The sequence below is a fragment of the Vidua chalybeata genome, chromosome 5 (assembly GCF_026979565.1).
Source record: "Vidua chalybeata isolate OUT-0048 chromosome 5, bVidCha1 merged haplotype, whole genome shotgun sequence".
Lineage (NCBI taxonomy): Eukaryota > Metazoa > Chordata > Aves > Passeriformes > Viduidae > Vidua > Vidua chalybeata.
Window position 1 is genome coordinate 8835984 of NC_071534.1, and position 24007 is coordinate 8859990.

Below are 24007 nucleotides of genomic sequence, written 5' to 3' on the forward strand. Positions count from 1 at the left end.
AAACCATATTAACAGTAGTATCTTGATTCTATAGATTAGGTGGATAGTCAGTTTGATTATAAAAATGGAAACAGACACCATTACAAACTGAGAGGTTTTTAGGCCTTCCATGTATCTGGACTGTAAACGTTGAAGCAAGACAAAAGACTTTTTAAACACAAAGTTTTTCACTTGAGTCTTTGGCAGTGCTTGTTTAGGCTTGGTACTGTCTAAATTTCAGACTGGATTATAATATAGTTAAAAATACAAAAACCTAGGAACTCAAAATACTCAAAGCAACCAACAAAAAAAATCCCCAAAGCCCCACAAACAAACAAAAACCCCAAAGCAACAAAGACCCCTCCAAAAACACATCTTGAAGAAAACAGTAAATTGAAGGAAGACAATACAGGTTTTTCAATAACCCTGAGTATAGTATTATATAGTTTGTTAATTTATATTACTCTTGACTTATTCTGAAGTCCTGAGTAGACAGCCCTTTAAAGGATTCAGCAGACACAGAGAGATTGAAGAGATTTGAAAGCTTTACTTTGACATACAGCTATTTCTGACTTTCATTTCAGTTCAGCATTCACTAGACAGAAAAGTCAAGTCTTCCTATTCCCAGTTACAGAAACCTCCAAAGCATTTACTTTTTGGATATGAAAACTCACATTTAGAGGTGAAAAAAAAAAAAAACCAAACCAAACAACCAAAAAATCTCAGTCATGCTGGCATTCTATGCAGACTTGAACCTATTTGAGCTCGAAGGCAGTTCAAACAACACCTCAATCTCCACTCTTTACAATATGGGATTTTCCTTTTATCAGAAGGGCCTTGATGCAAATTTGAGTAATGCCATGTTTGATACATCCATTTATGTGGAAGAAAGCAAGCATGATTGCAGATAGGTGTAAACTTGAGGTGATAGACCTGTAAGTCTTGTCTTTGGAGCCTGGAGGCAAAGGTTGCAAAACCTTCCTGTCCCATTGCTGATGAAACCAAATCTGGCTCCTGCTGCCAAAGGGATTGCAGGGGCTCCTTTAAACACAGGCTTCAGATCTTACTGTGCCCGTACCCGGGAGCTGTGGTCTTTCGTTACGTCTGCAGCTGAGCTGTCTAGGCTAACTAGTCTAATGGTGTGGATGAAATATGGTGAAATCTATTTTCTTGTCTAATATGAAGTCAGTGGAAATATAAAGTGTTCTGAATGGAGTTCCTAGTTACCAGGATCTTGAGGGGCTTGTTGAATTCAAAATTCTCCTTTAGAAAGCCACTTGGCTTCATCTAAAACATCTAAACATCTAAAGGATGTTGCTTTATTCTGTACAAGCAGCTGAAGTCTTTCTTTGAGCTAGATTCTACTCTCAGCTTGAGTTTCTAGCATTGGAATTTTAATTTCATTTTTGTTATTTATTTATTGGAGCATGTTGTGTCACCTCAGAGTAAATGATCTTCAGGCATTACTGGATTTCAGTGGCATTTTACTGCTGGAAGGTGAGTATCTGTGGGATGTGCACATAGCAGCCTGCATGACAGTTCCATAGTCTTGCCAAAAGATGGTAATACCCCTTAATCTAATAGAGGTGCTGACTGATCTGTAAAGCAGTTTTCACCTCTCACAGGAGACGAAAGAGGCATTGGCTTCTTCACTTCAGGCAGTGCAAGTGCCTGGTTTGCAGACCCAGGCTGTCCACACAGTCACTGGGTTCTGCAGAGGAGATTCAGGCTGCACATGCAGTTACATTTTGGCCATGCAGCATGTGTATCCCTCTTCCCAGCTGCTTATTTCTACTCTCTCCATTGAGCCAACACTAATATTTGTAAGGCTTTGCAGTGAACTGGATCAGGGAAGTGGTTGGATTAAAAAGTACCACGTTTTTAGTGTGTAATCATGGCCTTGAAGATCAGTCATGGCTTTGGAAATTCCATTGAGCTCCACTCAACCCAAACATGTTAAGTGAGCTGTTTGACATTAGGTGAGATGAATTACCTCTCTTATTTCTGTTTGCTGAAAATTAATTTCCTCTTTGTAGTTTTTTCTCCATTATGAATTGCATCTGTTGTGTGAAAGTGAGAGGGTATGATATTTGAAAGAAATAGTTTCATTATCTCCTGAATAATTTTGTTGCTGCCCTGTTATTAGTTACTTCTTAAACAGTAATCTTGGCAAAACAAATTTTTAAAACTATTTAGTGTATAATAAATGTGTTACACAAGTGAAAAAGCATTGGGGGAAATAGTGGATCTATAGTCTTGAAGGTCTAGAAAGCAGCTGAATTGTTTAAAGTGGGAAGGTCAGTCACATTTAAAAAGAGGGTTGAGTGGTCCTGTTCAGAGACACTGATCTGTAACATACACTAGCCAATGTAATTTAAAATCCACTGGGGCAAAAAATCCTGAATCCAAAGAAACACAGCTTCCTAGCTCAGTAAGTTCTCCTTGAGTTTGGCTGAGCAATGTAAACCAATAAAACCCATTTCCATGTTGTTTCTGTCATTTTGTCGGGGCTTAACCACAGGAGGCAATGAAGCCCCACTTGCTCACTCACCTGCCATGAGGCTGAGGAGAGAATTCAAATCAAGGTTGCATAGAATTTCTCCTTATGTGACTTTTAAGATCCTGACTTTACAGCTTTGCTGTCAAGTTTCAAAATTAGGGTATGTGAATTTTGATTTCTTTTAAAGGCAACCTATAAGTTGCATATGGTACCTTGGAGTACAGCTGCGTAAAGGGAAGAAAGATAACATTTTTCTGAGTGGGTTTTTTTGGAGAAGGGGTGTGCAACTGGCAGTCTTGATGAAGGGTAGCTTACGAAAATTTTTCATCACATGCATAAAAAATGTTCTCTGACTTATGTAATTAATACTATTTAAAATAAAAAATAGTACGAGTATGTAAAGTTACAAACTATGAAAACTGAATCAATTGTCATGTGATAAATGAGAAAATATGCATCCTTTCCCAGGTGGAAGTCTGGATGTCACACTGTAGGTACCAAATCCTGTTTTCTGTTCTTTTTTGTGTTGAATCAAGATATTAGAAATATTCTACAGCTTACATATTCAAGGCTCTTCCTATCCAGTGAAGTTTTCTAAAAATATCTGTTGCAATCACGAGTTTACGTGTGCTGTTTTCAGCCCCAGCATTCTCAAAATGACCGAGAGGTAATGACTGTTTTAACTTTAACCCTGGTATTTGCAAGCAAGCCCTTTACACGATCAATTTGTTTATGCAGTAAGATCAGACTTTGTTACTGCTTCCTAGAGACCTTTGCATCTCAGAGACCTGTTTCCTTACAGAGATTATCCCTGGTGTGGCAAGTATTAAATGTGGAAGGGCTGGAGGTTCAGTATCCCTCCATCCCTTTCCAAAAATGAAGCAAGTAACTGATAGCTGCATGTTGAGGTGTTTTTCTTTAATAATCTGAATGATTTCTTTGGGACTGATTTCAGGTTTGTAGGTAAGTTACTCAGTGGGTATTCACAGTGAGGTGGTGGGAAAGGACTTCTTGTGAAAATAGACATATTTCAGAGATAACAGTATGTGGGAGAGTAAAACCTGTTTAACCTTAAAACCATAATTACATGAAATGATGTCCTTATGTTCTATTCTCTTGTTTTCAGTTTGTGTGTGTTGGTACTTGGGGATAAGAAAGGGGTTATGGAGACTAAAGTATTGTACGGGAAACTGAGAAAATCCTCTGCCAATGTCTTCGTGGCACAGAATTTTTGTAAATACTTAGGAGACACAGATCTTTGAGTGGAATCATCATGCTGCATCTACTACATCTACTGTTGTAACATGTACAGAGCTTTTTGTAAAGCAAAATTCTCTCTATGACTAGTAAATGAGCTTCATACTCATTACCCTTTTTATTTTAGAAGCTTTTTTTCATTCAAGCAGGGACCAATGCATATTATACGAAACCTGCCAGTGATCTGCATGTGTAAACATGCACGGAACACAAGAGAAGCCAGAAGGCAGTTTACTGCATAAATACTAGGCATATTACTTGTAGATTTGCTGTGCTTATAACAAAAATAATTGTCAGTATTGTGAATATTAGTATATTTTGAGTCTTCAGAAATTGTTATGTTGTTGCCATGCTTGCTGAAGTACCAGTTAATCATTGACAAGAGCGCTAATGATTAAGCAGCTGTAATTTAATTGTAGTGTTTGAAAGTACAAAAGAGTATGTAATTTAATAGTTAAAACAAGAAGCACTCCATTTATGTTTCACTAGCTATTAGGTTGTTTTTACAGAAATGTAGCTAAAAAGGCTGCTGAATTTTACATATTGATTGTAAATGCGGAAGGGTATCGTGCGGTTTGGGCAATACCAAGCAGCTCTTGACATGTTCAGAGGTCAGCTCTCAAGCCTTTCCTTTGCTTTCCCGACAGATAATGCCTATTTTGGTTGAGGGTAGACTTCAGTGTTTGCTTAATCTTTTAAAAATATGTGTGCTGGATGAAGAAGTGGTACTTGGAGAGATGTATATGTGATCCAGCAGGGAACACTGGGTACAAGAAGCCCAGTGCCTACTGGAACCTCCCCAGCTATCCTGGGGCTGAGTGTCTGCAGAGGAATACAATCCTTCTGTGCTGTGAATGACTGGTTTAGCCCAGGAAAGCTTCATGGAAAGCACACTGGGGGAGCAGTGCCAATCATATGCTCTGCCATTCCTCTCTTCTTTTTGCTAATGGCTCCTTAGGGAGACAAATGTGGTAGTCTCCTTTGGGTTGCTGGAGGTTTCTCTGTACTTTTCCCCCATCACCAAATAGATATCTCACACAAAGAGGAATTTAACTTTATTTTCACAAATTGCATACAAGGGATTTCTCTTTTCTGAGTCTGAGTATGTTCTGATTATGTCAGGGACCTGAGTAGATAACTAAGAGCAAAGAGCACAGTTAGTTCCAGGTGTTACTGGGCTTATCCATGCTGTGTGTCCAACTCTCACCCACCAGCACAGTGGGTACAGTAATGTCCCTGTTGTCTGTAACTGGAAATAGTAGATAAATTCCCATACTTACTCTCCTGTATATTCCTGCTTGCTGCACTATGTGACATAGAAATTATTTTCCTTTTCTGGTTAAAACTATCCTGTTTCAAAGAAATTGGGCAAATAGATCTGTACTAATGGTATTTGTAGAATGAGATGGCAGCTTAGTAATAGTAACAGCATCGCCTTTATTTTTCCTGCTCAGGAAGAGTGAGTAGAATATTGATGTTTGTTACAAGTTTTGGTGGGAAGTGCATAATGCCTTCTGTAGAAACACTTTTCTCAGCAGTGGAGAGAAAACAACCATCTACAGATTGACCCTGTCATAACTTTCATTCATCTTGAAGTCTTTTGGGGAATTTTCCCCACCCTGTGCTCTTGATGATTCATGTTGCATAAAGCTTCCAGAGCAATAGAGTGTTGTATAATATTTCACTTTTTGATTAGAAATCTGTATTCAGTGTGCTGCAACTGGTTCAAATATTTTTTTTTTTAATATCTGAATTTTTAAAAATTTTTCTTTCACCAGTAAAAAGAAGTTTAAGTGACTGCTCTACTTGATCAAAATGGTGGACACTGAAAACCAGCTCTATCCCCTTACTCCCTTGGAGGAGGAGGATATAGACAGCCCTTTATCTGGAGAGTTCCTACAAGATATGGAGAACATTCAAGACCTGTCCCAGTCTCTAGGTGATGATAGTTCTGGAGCTTTAAGTTTAACAGAATTCCAATCACTGGGAAATGGTGCAGGATCTGATGGATCAGTTATAACAGGTAAGAGTTTGGTTTAACATAAAGCTTTATTTTATAAATAGAATGGTAGAAATTAATAACTACTTTAATGCAATAGTTATTGTTTATGATGAAGTGACACTGGAAATATATAAACTGCTTATGGCATGGTCTTAAAATACTTAAGGCTAAAGTTAATATATTAGACAAATGTCACTGAAGAATGACTGTAACATAAAGTTACATAGCCTTTAGTCAGAGACTTTGGGAGATCAGAATGGGAATCACTGCAGTGGTGTGGGACACTGTGGAGTGTTCAGTAAGGTTTTCCTGTTGAATCTGGGTGTTTGCAAGTCTTTTAGCAAGGAGAGCCATTTGAAGTAGTTTGCTGATAACCTTTTGGTTGGTTTGCATTATGCTTTGTTTTGGAGGGTTCTTGATTTAGATCAATTCCCAGCTTGTGATCCCTATTTCACCTTGGAATAATAGAACTGAGGCAGTTGAAATGAACAGTGTGGGTTTGAAGGCAATGGGGAGAGCTGCCTTCTGGCACTATGGACCGAAGGAATGTTTCTAGAACTAGGATTTTGTTCTCTTTTGGTTGTAGACCTTCTCATGAGAGAGATGCCTTGTACAGGAAAAGTTATGATGTGCTTTATATATGCGTGTGTTTGTTTATAACATGGTCCTTCAGAGGCAGGAGGCTTTACAATTATTTGAGTGTAGGTGTGTACAAGGCCTACAATAATTTAGATCAGCTTCTACTGTCACCTTCTCATGGAGTATTCAGTGCTCACTGCAAAATGTACTGGTTTTGTAGTCAGAGAACATGGAAAATGTAAACTTCCAAGGCTCAAATTCCATAAGGCAAGTAAAATGAAATGACACTTTAAAAAAATCCTGGAGTTTAGGCTGTTCTTGGTAACTCTGATGCCTGTGGGCTTGGCAGCGCTGGCAATGGAGACTCTGAGTTCCGTGCCAAGGTTTTTTTCCAACATAATACTTGCTGACCTACATTCATGAGTGTTTCTTAATCTGTCTGTTAAAATAACACACCCATTAATTTGCTGAAGTCTTGTGGTGCAAGTTGCAAGATGGAAGATAAAAGGAATTCTGGCCTCAGAAAATATTTTCCTCAAAAAAAGGTGGAAATATTAATTGAAATAATTAAGATTGGAACGTGTTAGTTTTGTAATGTGTTCATCTACTGGTGGCACGTCTGGTGAGTTTATTTCATTGTACGATTCAGAAATGCTTTGCCCGTCAGAAGAAAAACACAAAATATCTGAGCAAGGCTATTTTAGAAGCAGACATTTGTGTTACCTTCCTTTTAACATCTGTACAACCTTTCTGCTGTTGTGCAGGGACTCGTCCATCTGCTTTTCAGCCCTCAGTTTAGATCATAATTTAAAATTATGAGTAGCTTTTCAAAGGTCAGGGGTCCTTATAATGTATCTTAAGTGCATCTGTGTGAGGTAGGAATGTGTCTCTTGTGGTACTGCAACAAAAGATGCCTTGCTCATCCCTGCAGCACAAGAGATGGAAGATGCAAAGCCAGGATGAGCTGTTCACAGCCTTTCTGCAAAGAACAGTGGTGTGGTGTGTATTTATTGGGTCCATTATCATCCAAATAGTTCTTGTTGCCAGAGTCACTTCAGTAAGGCCTTTTCCTTCTTGACATCCCATGTCACATCAAAATTATGTATTTTGTGTGTGTTTGCACTGGAAATATGAATTATTTTTCAAAGACTTATGACTGAACTCTTAGTTCACTTAATGACTATTAACACAAGATTATTTTTCAGAATAAACTCATTTTTTGTGTGGTTGTTAGTGTAGAAACTGTATCAATCTTGAAAGTATAGTATATATGAAGTGTTCCTTTTTTTTTTAGACACCCTTTCTCCAGCATCCAGTCCTTCATCCATTAATTTTGCCACAGCTCCAGGTAGCATAGATGAATCACCCAGTGGAGCATTAAACATTGAATGTAGAATTTGTGGGGATAAAGCCTCGGGCTACCATTACGGAGTACATGCTTGTGAAGGTTGTAAGGTACAGTCATAATTTTCTTCTTAAGAACCTAAATCATGTTACTTTATGGGGTAATATGAAGATAAACATTTGGTGCATAAATGTTTTAATTACTATAGGTCTAGCCATTACAAGTCCTATCTGTGGTCTTTTTTCTGAAGTAGATCATACAGATGCCATAACTCAGACCTTCATCAAGCAGGAGCAATTCACAGTGATAAATTTAATACTGCTTTTCTGCATGTAGTTAGTGAAATACTAAAACAAAGCACTAAACCATGACAAAAAAAAAAAAAAAAAAAAAAAAAACAAAACAAAACAAAACAAAGCCTTCTTGCTCCACTAGCTCCACTCCCAGTAGCATTTTATTTATGTTGGGAGTATGGCTAGGAGGGGTATGCCACATTCCTGACAGCAGCAAATCCCAAAATTCTCACCTCCATCACATGCTGCCTGAATCCCTTAGTATTGTACCTCTTGTAGTTGTGGGGCCAGGGCATGTCTCTGGTGCAAATTACTCTTATCATTAATGCATAATTCTTGAGATGATATGACCCATGAAGTATAAGATTCTTTTCTTTTTCCCCTAATGTTTTAGATTTCCATCTTTTTTCTATATTAGAAGGTAACAGGAGAGAAATAACAGTCTTTGTGTTATTGTTAAATAGCAATCTTTCTTTCATGCATCATGACAGTATGATCATTTGAATGTAAATCTTATGGAATAATGCAGAATATCTATTAGAGATGGAGAACCAGTTCCTAGCCAGGTGTGTCCCACAGCCTAAATGACATGTTGCTCTGTGATGTGACACAAACTGTTGAGATGTCTCTGGATTTGCTGTCCCTGTGGTTGGGCAATGTGTGAGCAACCTTGCATTGCAGACTGGAAACATCCTGGAAAGAGCAGTTGAGGTAGAGGCTGTTCTACAATAAATGGTAAAAGAAAAAAAAAATACCTGTATGATTGAAGCTTAGTAGTCAACATTCATTAATATTACATATTGTTTTTTTCAAACTTTTTATAGGGCTTTTTTAGAAGAACAATTCGTTTAAAACTCATCTACGATAAATGTGATCGCAACTGCAAAATTCAGAAAAAAAATCGTAATAAGTGCCAATACTGTCGTTTTCAAAAGTGCCTTTCAGTTGGAATGTCACATAATGGTAGGTAAGAGTGCCCTTAATTTGTTTGTTCCTACCCAGAGTCTGCTGCTGGAGGCAGGCACTTGGATAGCATTTTTGCTCACACACATGAATTGAACCTCAGATTTTTTACAGGAGAGGTTGCTGTGGGGGACGCCATTTTCCCTGATGTGGTTCATACAGAGCTGCCAAATGTGCTGTTATGAGCTTTACACAGTTTGCTACATCTCAGTTTGTCCATATGAATGTTCATTTATTTCCTTTCTTCACCCCAGAACTTTGGCACCAGTACTCCCATTGAAACAAATTTCAATACTGGAAGAATTCTGATCAAGGGTTTTGTAGAAGAGTAGGAGGAGAACAACTGCTTTCATTGTGAAGGGGAGTGATGTAGGATAGAAATCTGTAGGAAAGCAGCCTTCATTATTTTTCAGGTTACAGTGCAACTGCTCTTGAGCAGATGATTCGGAAAGTGGGGAGGGAGGGCAAAGGTCTGTGCTGACTGTGCAACAGGAATCTGGTAGGTTATTTGTTAAACAGAATGGTTTAAAATTCAGAGCATTTAGATATCCAGTTTAAAAGTTATGTTGTTGTTTGTGCTAGTGATTTAAGATAAGGGCAGCAAGCTTGTGGCTTACAGACCAATTTCAGCCCACAAGGCAGTTTTCTGTGCAGGATGTAGCTTGCTGAGCAACACTGGTAAAGAGGGAGAGGCCAAGCCATGAGAAAGCAACATCTCACCTGGCCAGATGACAGTAGTTTTCCCTGCTTGGCTCTGATATTGTCCAGGCTGAACTTGGGGGCAGGTGCAATGTGAAAGTAGGCAAAAATGCTGGGGTAGGTGAAAAGCTGTGGGTTAGGAGACAAATTTCCTAAGGAAATTATGCAGTCGGGATAGGTGGGATGGGAACATGACTGGGTAAGCTGCTTGTGATGTTGTAGTCTAGAGTCCCAGCAGGAGGCATTGTGAGAGTTTACTTCCTGGTTCTGCAGAAGCCTGGCTCTCTTGCAATGAGTCTTGACTGAGATTGAGGTGCATTGGAAGAGGGTTGGTAGTCTCTGCAAGACTGGGGATAACCATCCTCAAAAAATATGCTGGACAACAAAGTGACATCTCAGGTTGGGAGCTGCGCAGGGAGCCGTGCTGGTTGGCAGGAACTGCCATCCCTGTGAACCTGTTTCATCCTACTAAAAACACTGTGGCCACCTGTACTCCAGTTGAAGGGAATAGCCACAGTTTTATTGCAGCAAACATGTGAGAGGCAGCAGGGGAAAGGGATGACTGCTAATTTGCTGGCAAGACTTCTCAGGAAAAGCTCTACGACTAAATTTATACCCATGATCTTAAAACTGTAAGTTTTAGTTTAAAGCAGGTATTCTTCCACTTTTTCAACAGGTTGGTGTGACCACTCACCTTAAGGGGAAGGAAGCACCTAAGCCAGATTCCAAACAGGCTTTCCTTGTTGGACTTCCATTGAAGTGCACAGCTATATTTCAGAACATGCCTAGAGTCACCTCCTTATGTCATGAGAAACCCCTGGGCATGTTGAAAGGCTGATGGTGTTCATGCCTTGAATTGCTCAGTCTAGGCAGTGAGGTCCTGTCTTCACTGATTGGATGCTGAAATGCTGTACAAGCAACTCACTGTATGAGCCATCTCAAACCCTTGCACACCTCCCAAGGCTAAAATGGGGCTGGCTTAGCTTGAAACTGAAACTGAAGAAGGATGAGGATGTGCCCATGAATGGTAGGACCACTTGCCCAAAAACCAGGAGACCTCCATACCCGGAGGTATTTCAGACGTACGTCTTCTGCCTCTCGGAAGAATATCCCAATGACTAGATTGGGTATTCAGACTGTTCTCCTCTCCAGTCTTGAAGGGCTAGTCTGTTGAGAAAGGAGTATGGAGTGTTGGGGGTAGAGGAGATTTTGTTGCCTATAGCCTTTGAGCTGTAAATGCAGGTCTTTGGGCTGGGGTTCCCACTGGCAGTACAGATGTGTTGAATGAAGAACTGGATGCCCCTGCGGGTTCTGAGCCAGCAGTGCAATTCAGGCCTGACTCCATTGCAGCTCTCCAGCTCGTGTGTGTGCTTTCTGCCAAGCTCCTGTCATGAGTTTACTTAGTGTTTTAAGAGCTCCCAAGGTGGACTTTGAGTTTCACATTGGGAGCTGTAGAACTCAGTAAGGAGAAAACTAAATACAAGTATATTTAGGTAATATAGAAGGGGAAAGGAATGTGTTCTAGCCCACTGCAGATAGTACTTTGTGTTCTGAAACACCTGATTTCCTTCAGTTTTTCATACTAGTCACTGACTGTGTTGGGAAGGGGGTGATGTCTTCACCTATACCTCAGTTTTTCTAGACAGAAAAATCCTACTGCTCTGATCAGCAATGGTAAAAGGCTTAAGTTCTTGTATAATTTGTGTTTGTTTTACAATTACGTCTTCCCATCAGCAATACGTTTTGGACGAATGCCGAGGTCTGAGAAGGCCAAGCTCAAAGCAGAAATTCTAACAGGTGAAAATTATGTAGAAGATTCAGAAATGGCAGATCTCAAATCACTTGCCAAAAGAATTCATGATGCCTACCTGAAAAACTTCAATATGAACAAGGTTAAAGCCAGAATCATCCTTGCAGGGAAAACCAATAACAATCCAGTAAGTACTTTTTCTGTTACTTTAAAATAAAACTGACAGGTATGTAAGGTGATTGTAATAATTTGGTAGACGCTTTAGCAAATCTTTTAGAAAATAAATATCATGGTAATACAGACATGAAATATTCAAAGCAAATATCTGTAGTAAATATGGTTGCTTTTAACCACTATCAGAATAGTAAGAAGCTTTAGGAAAATTGGGTGATTACCTTGTAAATGGAAACTCATAACTCTAAAATATTGTCCTTAATCAAAAATGAAGTGATATCTGAATATGAATACCTCTTGATATGGGCAGAACAGTTCAAAATTATTTTCCTATTATGACAGTGAAAAAAAAAAAAAGAATTTTTATGACACAAATGCCAGGATAAGTACTATTAGCTTGTAGGGTGTACAGGTGCTCTGCATGACTTTTCCTTTAATCAGAATAATATTTATAGCAGGAGGGGAAAGAAAACTTGAGCTTGTAATTTTTTGTTTACAGTGCTGGCCATTTCCTCACCCAGCCTTCGTGGTCTTTTCTGTATGGTTCCTTTGAAAGTCAGAAGCAAGCAAGATTTTGAAGACACATTTGTGTAGAAGTTATTTTTCTGTCAGGGTAATTTAGCCAAGGTCTACCTAATTTGATCAACTGCTTTTTGTTTAGCAGCACATGGGAGAGTATAATCGATGTAAAGACTCACTTGTTTCACTTTATGCATAATTATTTAAGCTCTGCTGTGATTTTTGTTACTTTTATGTAGAAGTACCTTATTTTATCAGCAACTTCAGTTTCAGTAAAAATTTGCAGGGAAGAAACTTTACATATGCCATAATGAAAACCATGTAAGTGTGGGGATGAGTGTTATCAAAATTGTAAGCAAGCTGTCTTCTGTATTATGGAATTTGGCTTATAATAGTCTAGTTTAGCCTACAGCTTTCTACATTAGAAGAGAGACACATGAATTATCCCAGTCTTTTTCATTACACTAAAGAGGTATGTAAAATGAGGCACAGGCTTAAACATTTTAAGGGTGACGTGAGCCTACAGTAAATACCACCTTTAGCTTCTTAGTGAGTGGGCTTCTGCAGAAAATCAATTTTGTGCTTGTTACCCTGTGTCAGAACCATAAGCCACAGCATGTGTCACACGTGCAGGGATGGATCCTAGAGTACTTAATCCCAGTTCTTGTATTTGAATGTGTGTGGCCACAGCCCCGGGACTAACCAGCCAACAGTGACCAGCACACGTGTGCCCGGGTGAATATGCACATAAAAATTAATGAAGAATCAGCCCTAGGATGTTGCAAACAAGCTGCTATCAATTTTTTTTCCGTACGCAGGGAAGAGCAAAGGGGTTTTAGGCTATTTCATCATCTCTTAAGTAAACAAACATTTTCATTTTCTTTTGACTTTTCAGCAGAAAAGCAAGTTTTAAAAGAAGGGGTTTTTGATTGTAATTAGCAACCAACCTGTTTTAGATCTGTGTATTAACAGCCAGTTTCAGTAAATCCTAGTTTTTGGCACCACTACGATTAATTTCAGAATGAATGAGCATTTTTCTTGATGACATGGTGTCATTTTTTAATTTAGCTCCCAAGTCCTTAGCCTCTTTTTTGCATACTGAAATTATGTTAAATTAAAAAAAAAAAGTATATAAGATAGTGTACATCTTTTAAAGGTTTAGAGATGTGTTGTGTTTCTTGTTTTGTCACTTTCCACTCATATCCACCTTCCCATGGAAAGTTCTGCTCTGTGTAACTGTGCTGGAGTGAGATGGAATGTGCAGTAGCCATAAACATTTTAAAATGGAAAACCATAGGAACCTGACATGTTGGACAGTTTTCTGAAGGAAACAAGTGAATTCTATGAGTTCCTGACAGAATACTATGTGTTCCCCATGAGCTGAGCAAAGCAGCACAAAGAAGGTGCTTGGTGTGTATGGAAATAAGTTTCTGTTCAAGGTCAGTTGCTGTGAGTTTGCTAGGCTGGGAAGCACTGGCGTTTATTGATTTTTCTTTAGTGGATTGTACTTCATTTTGGTTGTTGCCCTGCAGATATGTATCAAAATATTTTTGAGTTCTCATTGTTTGTAAGAAAGTCTGCTGCTTTTGATAAAGATGTTTTAAGAGAGTGGCTCATCTGTTTGTAAAGCATGTACCTTTCAAAGCAAATGGCATTATGGAAAAGACCAGATTTTGTGCTTGGCATTCTAGTGGATTCTCTGTTTAGAGATGACTCAGCACCAACTGCAGCCTAGAAAGTTGGGACAGCTGTGACATTGTCTATGAGAATCTGATAATAAAACACAAGAGAAGTGCAAGGTTCACATTCTTATGCAAATATGCTGCCCTGTATTGAAATTACTGTCTGTGTTCCCCCTAGGGTACTTCAGGAAAGCATCATGATGTGCATCAAGTGTAGTTAGTTTAGGAATCAATAGGAGTGTAGGCAGAATAACCTGGACCTCTGGAGAAGATAATACAAGTCTTTTGTGAACCTCTGGGACTGGCTCTGAGATGGATTTGTGCATCCCAAGCACAGGAGTGCTGGGGCTTCACTGTAACTATTCGATAAATCTAAAGATATGCCATACATCTTTACATTTGACTATTTGCATTGCTGTTTGCAGAGCAGACTTGTTAGGTATTGCAGTTTCTCATACACTGTTTGTCCTGATGAGAAGTGTAAAAGAAGTCAGGGTTCATTGATAGTTGAGGACTGACTAGCATGGAAGTTAAAGTTAGCAAAATTCTTATTTTTTAGGAAGAGAACAATTGATAACCATTATTTAGTGACTGAACTAGTGGGTTTTTTTTCTCTGTAGCCATTTGTTATACATGATATGGATACCTTATGTATGGCAGAGAAGACCCTGGTGGCAAAACTGGTAGCCAATGGGATTCAGAACAAGGAAGCAGAAGTTCGAATCTTCCACTGCTGCCAGTGTACATCTGTGGAGACTGTCACAGAACTCACGGAATTTGCTAAATCCATCCCTGGCTTCTCCAGCCTGGACTTGAATGATCAGGTGACACTATTGAAGTACGGGGTGTACGAAGCCATATTTGCCATGTTGGCCTCTGTGATGAACAAGGACGGGATGCTGGTGGCTTATGGGAATGGATTTATAACCCGGGAGTTCCTGAAAAGCCTGAGAAAGCCATTCTGTGATATAATGGAGCCAAAATTTGATTTTGCAATGAAATTCAATGCACTGGATTTGGATGATAGCGATATATCCCTTTTTGTTGCTGCCATTATTTGCTGTGGAGGTAAGAATTACCCATTTGTTCTCTAAGGTAGTAAATTTTAATATTTCCCTCTCATGAATTAAAAATTTTAATGGAAAAGCTTCTATCCTCTGGAAGATTCAGTTCTACCGCTAACTACACTTTGAGGAATCATTATAAAATTATGACATGTATTCTTTTGCTTGTTTTGAGAACAGATCGTCCTGGTCTTGTAAATGTAGGACACATTGAAAAAATGCAGGAGAGCATTGTGCATGTACTGAAACTTCACTTGCAAAACAACCATCCTGATGACACCTTCCTCTTCCCAAAACTTCTCCAAAAAATGGCTGACCTCCGACAGCTGGTCACAGAGCATGCTCAGCTTGTTCAGATAATCAAGAAGACTGAATCTGATGCACATTTACACCCTTTACTACAGGAAATCTACAGGGATATGTATTGAGGACTTTTAGTATTTTTTTCCACAATATTTAAAGACAGAGAAATACAGATGGGAGCAAAACTACTTGTACAGTAACAGGCTGTTCACTCAGCCCATAGCAGGAAAAATCTAAAACTGGGGAACTGGAGTGTTACACTTCTTTTGGTTTGGGATCTTCTGTCTTCTTTTGAAAAAGTGCTGCAGAAAAATACTGGTCAGAGTGCTCAGTGAAGTGTCTTACAATGGTTCTTTTATTTGGAAATTTGAAGATTGGTAAGGAATACATATTTGTATAATAAATCAGAATGTTAAGCAACAGAAATGAACAAAATTGTATTTCCTCTTGGCTTAGTCATTTTAGTATTAATATAACAAATTCAGCACCTTCCTTCCAGGTATCTGCACAATCAGAAAGACAATGCACTTTTGCCTAATGGTAACTACTGAGAACCAGCTAACACTTCTTCGTAAAGCATTCAGTCTAGGTGTAGCAAATGGCTGGAAAATACTGTCCATACACTTCTGAAAATTTGGAAAGATCTTTGATCCATTGCTGCTTTAATTCCATGAAATTATGTACAGCTTCATCTATTGTTACGTTGGCATACTTAGGGTTAGCATGTTTAAAAGACAGTTCTCTTATGAAATTAAACAAAATCCAAAGAGTTACCTAAAACATAGCAGAGATGCTCCAACAGGTGTGTCTTGAAGAGTAAACATGATAAACTGATGGGACGTTTTTGTTTCAAAAGTCTGTTAAGGAAATGTGAAAATATCACTGATGAAAAAGATATCGTATACCCTGTATTTTTGTAGAACTTGTAATAGCTCAGGATGCAGTTTTGACATAAAAATACAATTTTGAATTAGCAAGAGTTTTGGAGACTGAAAGATCTGATCCTGCCCTAGAAAAAAAAATAATTTTAACTTTCCAGCAATGATACTGTGCTCTACTACAGTGACCGATAACTCCAAAGGAATGATTGGATAGAAAAGGCACCAGCTTCCTCTAAATGTCTTGGCAGTATAGTTGTTTGGACCTGTTTGCTTTTCTGATGAATACACTGCTTCATTTTTTACCCACTTGGATATATTCCTTCTTTGGCTTCATGCACAGAAGTATTTGGTACTTGTTTGCACCAGATTTGGTCCTTGTGGATAAGGTGACAGTAATACCAAGAACAGTGTTTGTAGGTGTCAGACTGTGTCATAGAATGGAAGGCAGCACAGCTCAGAGTAAGTTTATCATGTTCCTAGGAGTAAACTGATTTTTACAACAGCACTTGCTGTACTCCTGCTGCAAAAGAAGCCACAATGAAATGGCTTCCTGACTTTGCGACTTTTCTCAGAGAGCTGCCCAGAACTTCCAGCTGCATGCAAGGCACTCTGCTGTTTCTCTTTCGTTTCTTTAATACGGTAACTTCACATCATTACCTCCTAATTTCACTTTCTGTTTCACAACAACGAGGTCTCAGGAGCAATCCCAGCATTTTACAGTTAAACTTTCAGTGGCGCAGGAGGACGCTTTGTACTTGTATTATTATGGCACATATGAAGATACCAGAATCTTCACTGCAAGGATTGAGTGATGAAGTGACAACATCACGCTGTCATTCCTATTTCAGTGGCAATGCTTGTTTCTATCCAGGCCCACAGGCACAGCTGGACACTGGAAAAATTACAGACTTAAAGGCAACTTGGGGTTTATCTGGGCAATGATTGTGGCAGAAGTTATAGATAACTATAGATATATTTAGTGTAAAATATTGAAGCACAGGCCTCAGATTTGGCGAGCATCTAGGGCAGGATAGAAACAGTAACTGCATGTGCACAAAACTTCCTCCCCTTCCCTGTTGCCAGCAGGAATAACAGTCAAACACTCAGAGAGGAATGTTGGTCTTGCCAGGAGCCCTCAGATGAGAAATGGGCTGCCTTTTGTGTCCCAGAGCAGCACACAGTGTGCCCTCAGAAACAGAGGATTTTAGCAATGCTGCTGCTTTATTCTTCCAGCCAACCCTGTTTCACTGAGGAGCTGTGGGGTTTAGGCCTTGGAAATAATTGATCTGCAATATTGCTGATGCAGGAAATTGTCAAAATATTAGCCATTCTGGGATGGTACTCTGAAACTGTAGGAGCCAACTGTTAGTTTATCCTCTAAAAAAACGGATAACTTGAATTTGTTTCCCCCCAAAGGTCAGATTTTTTGCAAAGGGCAAATTTCAAAATTGTATTCGATAGTCTAGGTGTGCTGTAGGTTCTCAGGAAAAATCAGACACAGTTAGTGTGCATAACTATTTTTCCAGCTCTTGTTCTCAAAAGTGGCTAAAACACTTTAGTAACACTTAAAAACATGGAAAATTAATAATAAATACTTATATTCTCAGCAAAGCTATAAAGAATTGCAAATAGAGCAACTCAGTGAAAGACATAATATTTAGCTGTTTTAGCAGCTGCTTGTAACAAGGTCCTGTTATTAGCATGAGAAAAGTGAATAATTTTTTTGTTATTTGAAAACTAGTGAGAATTTTTTGACTACTTCCTTGGACATTAAAGCTTTGATTTGTATTTTAAATTAAATTGCAGACCCTTAATGAGAAAAAAAAAAGAAAAAGAAAAAAAGAGAACACATCTCTGAATTATAGAAATTTGAACAAGATCTCAACACAGCTGAAAATTCTGGATGGATTCCACTGCCCACACTGCTGTCCCATGCACATTCCCACAGTCACTTCAAAGAGTGGCACAGGGCAGACAATTCCCTTCCCAAGAATTAATGGGCAAAAGAATTTCTCATTTCTACATTACGCTTTTAAGGAATTACATTTGCTCCTTCAGGTGATGACTACAGCAGGTTTTGGCCGAGGAGATTTTAAAGTTGCTCAATTAATGTCCTTTTTTTTTTTCTTTTTTTGAATTTGGAATCCAAACTAGTTTCAGATCTATTTCTGATTGATTACTTCAGTATCTCCCCTATGTGCAGATAAACTAATAATTTAAAATACCCCATCTATGGAGGGAAGCAGAGTGATCAGACTTTAGGATTAACATGGTATTAAAGATTTACTGGCTCATCAGGTACAGTTTGGATCTGATTCCTGCCAACATAACTCATTTTAATGTCGTAGCATGGAAGAACTCTGGCTAGCAATCAGACCCCACAAACAGCTTAAGGCAAGAGACAGCAGATGGGTGGAGAAATATCCTGGGAAACAATGGTATGACTTACTTAAGTTTTTAGCAAACCTACAAATTACTCATTTTTGAGCACTGTTTAGGGGGGAAATATTTATTTATTTATTTATTCTGATGCCCTAGGTACTTTTTGTCAAAGGGGAAGGGGGGAAGAAAAGGTTTTGTGCCAAGTATTAGGGAAATTTTCATTCTTCTCCTTAAATATTTCCTTTAAGGCTGCTGTTTAAAAAAAGTTAGTTACTTTGTACCTTTCAAAATTTCTGATCCCATTTTTGCTTTAAATACAAACTGACACCTGATAGGAAAGTTTCCACTTAGAGAAACGACATATTCCTTTGCATTTAAAGAAACCATATTTTGCTATTTAACTGCCATTTCCATGTGCCTTTGTGCTTTGGTTCCAGCAGCTGCTGCAGAGCTGAAGTGCTGCCAGAGAGCAGAGTTTTGCATTATTCCTGCCCTGTGCAGATCTCGGAAATACCAGCATTTGCACTAAGCCTGTTCTCATGAGAGAGCTGGCACAAGGCTGCACATCAAAGAGCTTATAATAAGCATCTAAACATTTGTTTGTTTATTCAGACTGCTGAAACCTGGGGAGATTTATTCATCACGAGAGCTGGGTCACATACGATTGAGTTTGAATTTCCTCATTTCTGACAGAAAGCCTGGACAAACTTGGGCCCCATCTGAGGCAGAGCAGCTGGGGGATATCCTGCTGTGGCTGCAGAGGAATAGTTTCAGTCTCTCCTAAAAAGCTCCCTGTGACTTAACTGAAAATCTGCAACTGCATTTGACAAATGCAGTTGCAGCTGTCATGGTAGTGTTAAAGCATAAGGTCTGCAAATAATGGTCCTTCTCAGAAACCCCTCGTCCTTTAGGAAGTGTTGGAATGTAAGGTGGAGCGTGGTATCTGGGCTTGCTTATGTCTCAAGTGCTTTCCTGATAATCAGTTGCATATAATTTTTGTATTTAGGTTTAATCAGCTTTATTATCCTTCTTTTACTGGAGATTTATGTGTGGGTTTGTGGAGATTATATGTGGGTTTGATCTAAGATTATTGATATTATGTGTTGTGGGATTTTTTAATTTAATACCATTTCTTCATGTTTCAGTTTATAAAATACAAGAATATAAAGGTATAAACTTTTGCTAAATTAATTACAGAGGTGTTTAAAGAAAAATGTGTAAATTATTTAATTTAAATATTTGTTACATACTTTACCTTGTGAACCCTTTGTACAGTGAAGAAGTATTTTCTTTCATGGGCTAAGGATGAAGGGGCTGATGTCAAAGACAACTTGCTATTTATTCCTGTCTGGTCTTTATTGCTGTATCATTTGTAAAGAACTATCACAAATTCTTCAAAGTTATCAGTGTTTGGTGTTGACAATTATAACAAAACTTTAAAATATATTTTCACATAGAACACAGACTTTCTTTTATTTAATTTTAATAAAAGCAAGTCTAGTCGAGGAATAGCTGCAATCCCAAAATCGAGTTTTTAACTCAAGTTCACCAATAGGAAAAATAGTGTGTAGAACTGAGTTCATCTTTGTTTTGCAGCATGGTAGTTCATTTTCCTTTGAAAAGAGCTAAAAAGAAGCTGCATTTGGTTCGTACACCGGTGCTGGTGTTTTCTGCAGAACTGACTTGTGGCTCACTGGGAATAATAACATGTACTCAGGATTATTCCCTGCCATCTGCCCTGAGGGCGACCTGCTGATTTTATAGATGTATTTCAAATATGATTTGGCAGCACAAAACAAAAAGGTTGAAATGGCATTATTGGCTTCCCTACAGGACAGATTTTAAATAGAATCCAGAGTCTGCTCATAGGGATTCTGAGTCTGGTGCATGCAGGTGACAGTCTGTGCCTACAGCATTCTTCTAAGGAAATCCAATATAGGGAAAAAGGTACCTTTCAAAGGTATCTACCTTTTATTTTGCTGTGTGAATCACCAAACACAGTAGGTACCACGACCAAAATCTATTACAAATGTTCTAGCTATCGTTTGTACTTACTGCTTTTTATTTGTAACATATAACACCTTATTTCCTCAAATTGCTGCGACTTGGCATTTTCACTTCATCAGTGTCACCACACAGGTATGTTGTCTCCAAAGGTGTTTGTGTCATGTTTGCAAAAGCTCTGCTGGACTTCCCTGTGCTAACCTGCAGCCACTTCCTTTACACTTCATATGACACAGACCCACTGTGTAACTGAGCCCACCCTAAGGAAGGCTGTTTCTTCCTTTCTTTTTTTTCTATTGTGCTCACAGGTTTTTAAAATATTTTTCTGCTTCTGAAGCTGGGGTGTGTTTATTCTTGAGCTCCTTTATTGCATCAATCTTGTCAGATTCCATTGCTGTGGGTGTTTCGAAACAGAATTCCTGTTGCAAGGACCTCAATTTCAAATGAGCTGCCTCTGCCAGGGGATAGGCAGCATGCACAAGAGTGATCTGATTACAGGCTGGACTGCAGGATCAAGCATGAGGTACTTGAAGTAGTTTCACTACTTGAAGTAGTAGTAATATTTTGGTGTATTTTCTCACGTTGGGTATGCAGGTAATCCCTGTTGTGGTAAAGACTCCAGCCTTATGCTCAATGCCAGGAGTTTCATGGCATTCTTTCCGCTTGAAAGAAAAAAGACTGGCAGGATGGGGAAGTGCTGAGCCACTGAAATCCCGGTGGTACACCAGTCCTGTGTGTACTCCGGGTGTGTAGGAGTGCAGTGTCACCAGGCAGCCTGTGTGGGACGTGCTGCAGAGCTGGGAGCAGGTCACCACCCTGCAGCAGTCACTCCTGCAGGTGACTCACTCGCAAACAGCCATCCCTGCTCACCCCGGCCCATGCAGGGGCTCACATGGCTCATCCCCACACACTCAGCAGCTCTCTCCATGGAATCACAGTGCCTTGGCCCTTTGGCAGAGGAGAAACGTGCTTGGTTTAGTTACTTCATCAGTAGTAATGAACCTAACCAACGTTTCAGTGCTATCGATGTGCTCCAGAACCCCCTCTGAGTGGTTTGACAAAGTCTGGTTTAGCAGCTTCTTGGGGAACCTGCCTTCTGAGCAGCTCCTGCTGTTCCACAGCTCTTACAAACAGTTGCTCAGAATTTTCTCTAGGAATGCAGCCCCACAGCTTAAGTGCCCAGGATGCTGAAGCCCACCCTCACGTCTTAAATGGTCTGTTATCTAGTAGGACACAAAAAAAGCAGTGTTGTTAACCTTGCCAAACCCTAATCAATAGAGCTAACAAGTGTTTCATTAAATCAAGATATCAATATTAAAGAGAAAACAAAATAGCTTATTGTTTCCAGTCAGCTGTTTTGGGTACGTTTTACTTCAGTAAATACAGAAGGTAGAATGAGCACATTTCTTGCAAGTAGTCAAACCTAATTCTCATGGAATGCTTGTTTCCCAGTAAAAACCACTAAATCAAGCCAAGTTCCCGAGTTTCTTTCTCTTAGACCAATGCAAATGGCACTTCCAAGGATGAATGGATGCCCTGGTCTCGCAGGGATTTTTAAGAACGACAACGTATCTTGCACTTTTGAATGTTAAAGTCACATCTAGCTACACACAATGATGCATTCTCAAACGTTACCAGCCTACTGATCTAGGATGAAAAAACTTGAACTAAACTTTTTTTTTCTTTTTTTACATTCTGATTTTTTTCCACCTTCTTTAAAAACAAGAGGTTGAATTCAGAGTGTTTGTATAGAGACTGGTAGGAACCTATGTGCTTTAATCCTTTCAGACTGAATGTAAACCAACTTAATTTGAAACACGGTTTTGCCTTAATGGTTTTAAAAAAATAAAATATTTTAAAAAGTGAATTTAATGACATGTGCTCATCTTTTATCTCCAGGAAAGGAACTCACTGCAGTGTGACATTCAAAAGGCAGCCTATTTGAAGCCTCTTAAAGTATTGATGCTTCCCTGTGTACTGTTAGATGCCTTTTGATGCAGGAGCAGGTGTGTCACATACCCAAAGACATTGCATATCCATTTATTTATATATATTACCTAAGTTTGATGTTGACCCACCATCCAGCTGTGATCTTTCATATTCTGGTGGGTTGTATGGCTGGTTTGAGACATCCACGGAGTTCAACAAGTGCACTTCTGTGTGAAATGCAGCACTGACTAATTCAATGAACACATCTTCAATTAAATCAGTCAGGGAAGTATGTCACAGGTAGCTGTTTTCCTTCCAGAATCTGGGGATGTTTTAAGCTGGTAAGAGAGTGCTGAAGTGAAAATTACAGCAGAGGAAAAAGACTCAGGTTTCTTCATCAGCTGTGCTCAGGAGCATGGAAGACCTGATGCTGAGCAGCAGAAAGTACTTGAAGACCCCAATGAAAACAACCTGTAAAGGCTGTGCATCCACGAAGAGCAGGAAAGGTTGGGCATGCTATCATTCAGGATCTGAAATCACATATATACCAAAATATAATGATACTGGGACCATAATGCTCATGTTCAGTGGGAATACAAGAATGTGGAATAACTAAGTTCTAACAGCTGGGCACAGATAATAATCCATTGTCATTCCAGGAAATACCAAGTAGCACATAGGGCAATCTCGTTTCCCTAGAGCATAGACCAGAGATGCCAGAATGCATCTGCTGTGGTACCTGCTGGTTTTTCTGCACCTATCAGGTCTTCACAGCCAGGTAACTGTGAAGCAGAGGCATCCCTGACTTGGTTTTTCCTGCTGTACAATAAATAACTGAGCTGTACTGAGCCAAATGAAATATTATGTAGTTTTGGTCTGAGGTTCTGCTCCCTTTTGAGTCTTTCCCCTCTTCAGTTCAACATAACGAGTTCTTAAAGGCATGGAAATTTCTGCGGGCTTTAAATGACTCCTCAGTCACATTGTAAAGGCAAAGATAATGGTTATGTATAAATGAGATAACTGCTTTTGTCTTAAAAGGGCACAGAGGGAGCTGAGCAGGAGGGAAAACAGGTCAGAGAGATGACATCCCAATCTCACTGACATCAGAACTGCACTAGGCAGGCTTTTAAACCCTGCTTTTAAGAGTACAATCTGTCGTGAGCAATGGGAAATCCGGGAAAAAATATATTTCAAGGTATGTTTGCTGGTGTGAACATATCCTATGATCTCACATAACATGTTGCTTTGGCAGCTTGATTATCAGACTACAGTTCTAAGGTGGGAAAATGCTCTCTTCAGTTGTGAGTTTAGCACAGGACATGCCTCTAGTGTTTATATGGAACAGATACAGACACACCACAGCTTTTAAACAGTGTTCCTAGCATGAAACTGAAATACAATACCACACATCTTACATAAGTTTAGTATCACTTTCCCTGAAAGTGTAGTCTTTTGTAACTGCAAAAAGGAATCTGAAATGTTGCCTCCTAACATGGATTTTTTTTCCACATTTAGAGACATAGATATATTTTATTTATTAAAGCACTTAGGGCTTGAAAAGGCTACTAATAGGTCCATTATTGCTCCTCCAGTCACTGCAAGAAATTTCAGTCCTGAACAGAGGGCACCAATATAGTAAGTTCAGAAAAAAGAAAGATTTTAGGATACTTCAATGTCCTAAACAACTCATTGAAATAATGTT

General features: G+C 39.1%; 1 protein-coding gene across 6 annotated transcripts in view; it reads left to right on the forward strand.

Annotated features, from left to right (window-relative positions):
• The window catches only part of PPARA (peroxisome proliferator activated receptor alpha), a 40085-nt gene extending 17837 nt beyond the window's left edge, over positions 1-22248 (forward strand). For 5 of the 6 annotated variants that reach the window (XM_053942620.1, XM_053942619.1, XM_053942617.1 and 2 more), the window contains 6 exons: positions 5515-5759; positions 7612-7772; positions 8780-8918; positions 11352-11554; positions 14363-14810; positions 14987-22248. In XM_053942620.1, the coding sequence (XP_053798595.1) occupies positions 5552-5759; positions 7612-7772; positions 8780-8918; positions 11352-11554; positions 14363-14810; positions 14987-15234 (1407 nt within the window). In that variant the 5' untranslated portion in view covers positions 5515-5551 and the 3' untranslated portion in view covers positions 15235-22248. Of the gene's footprint in view, positions 1-3422; positions 3443-5514; positions 5760-7611; positions 7773-8779; positions 8919-11351; positions 11555-14362; positions 14811-14986 lie in introns of those variants that run through there. The other variant, XM_053942622.1, reaches the window with a different exon arrangement.
• The last annotated feature ends 1759 nt before the right edge of the window (positions 22249-24007 follow it).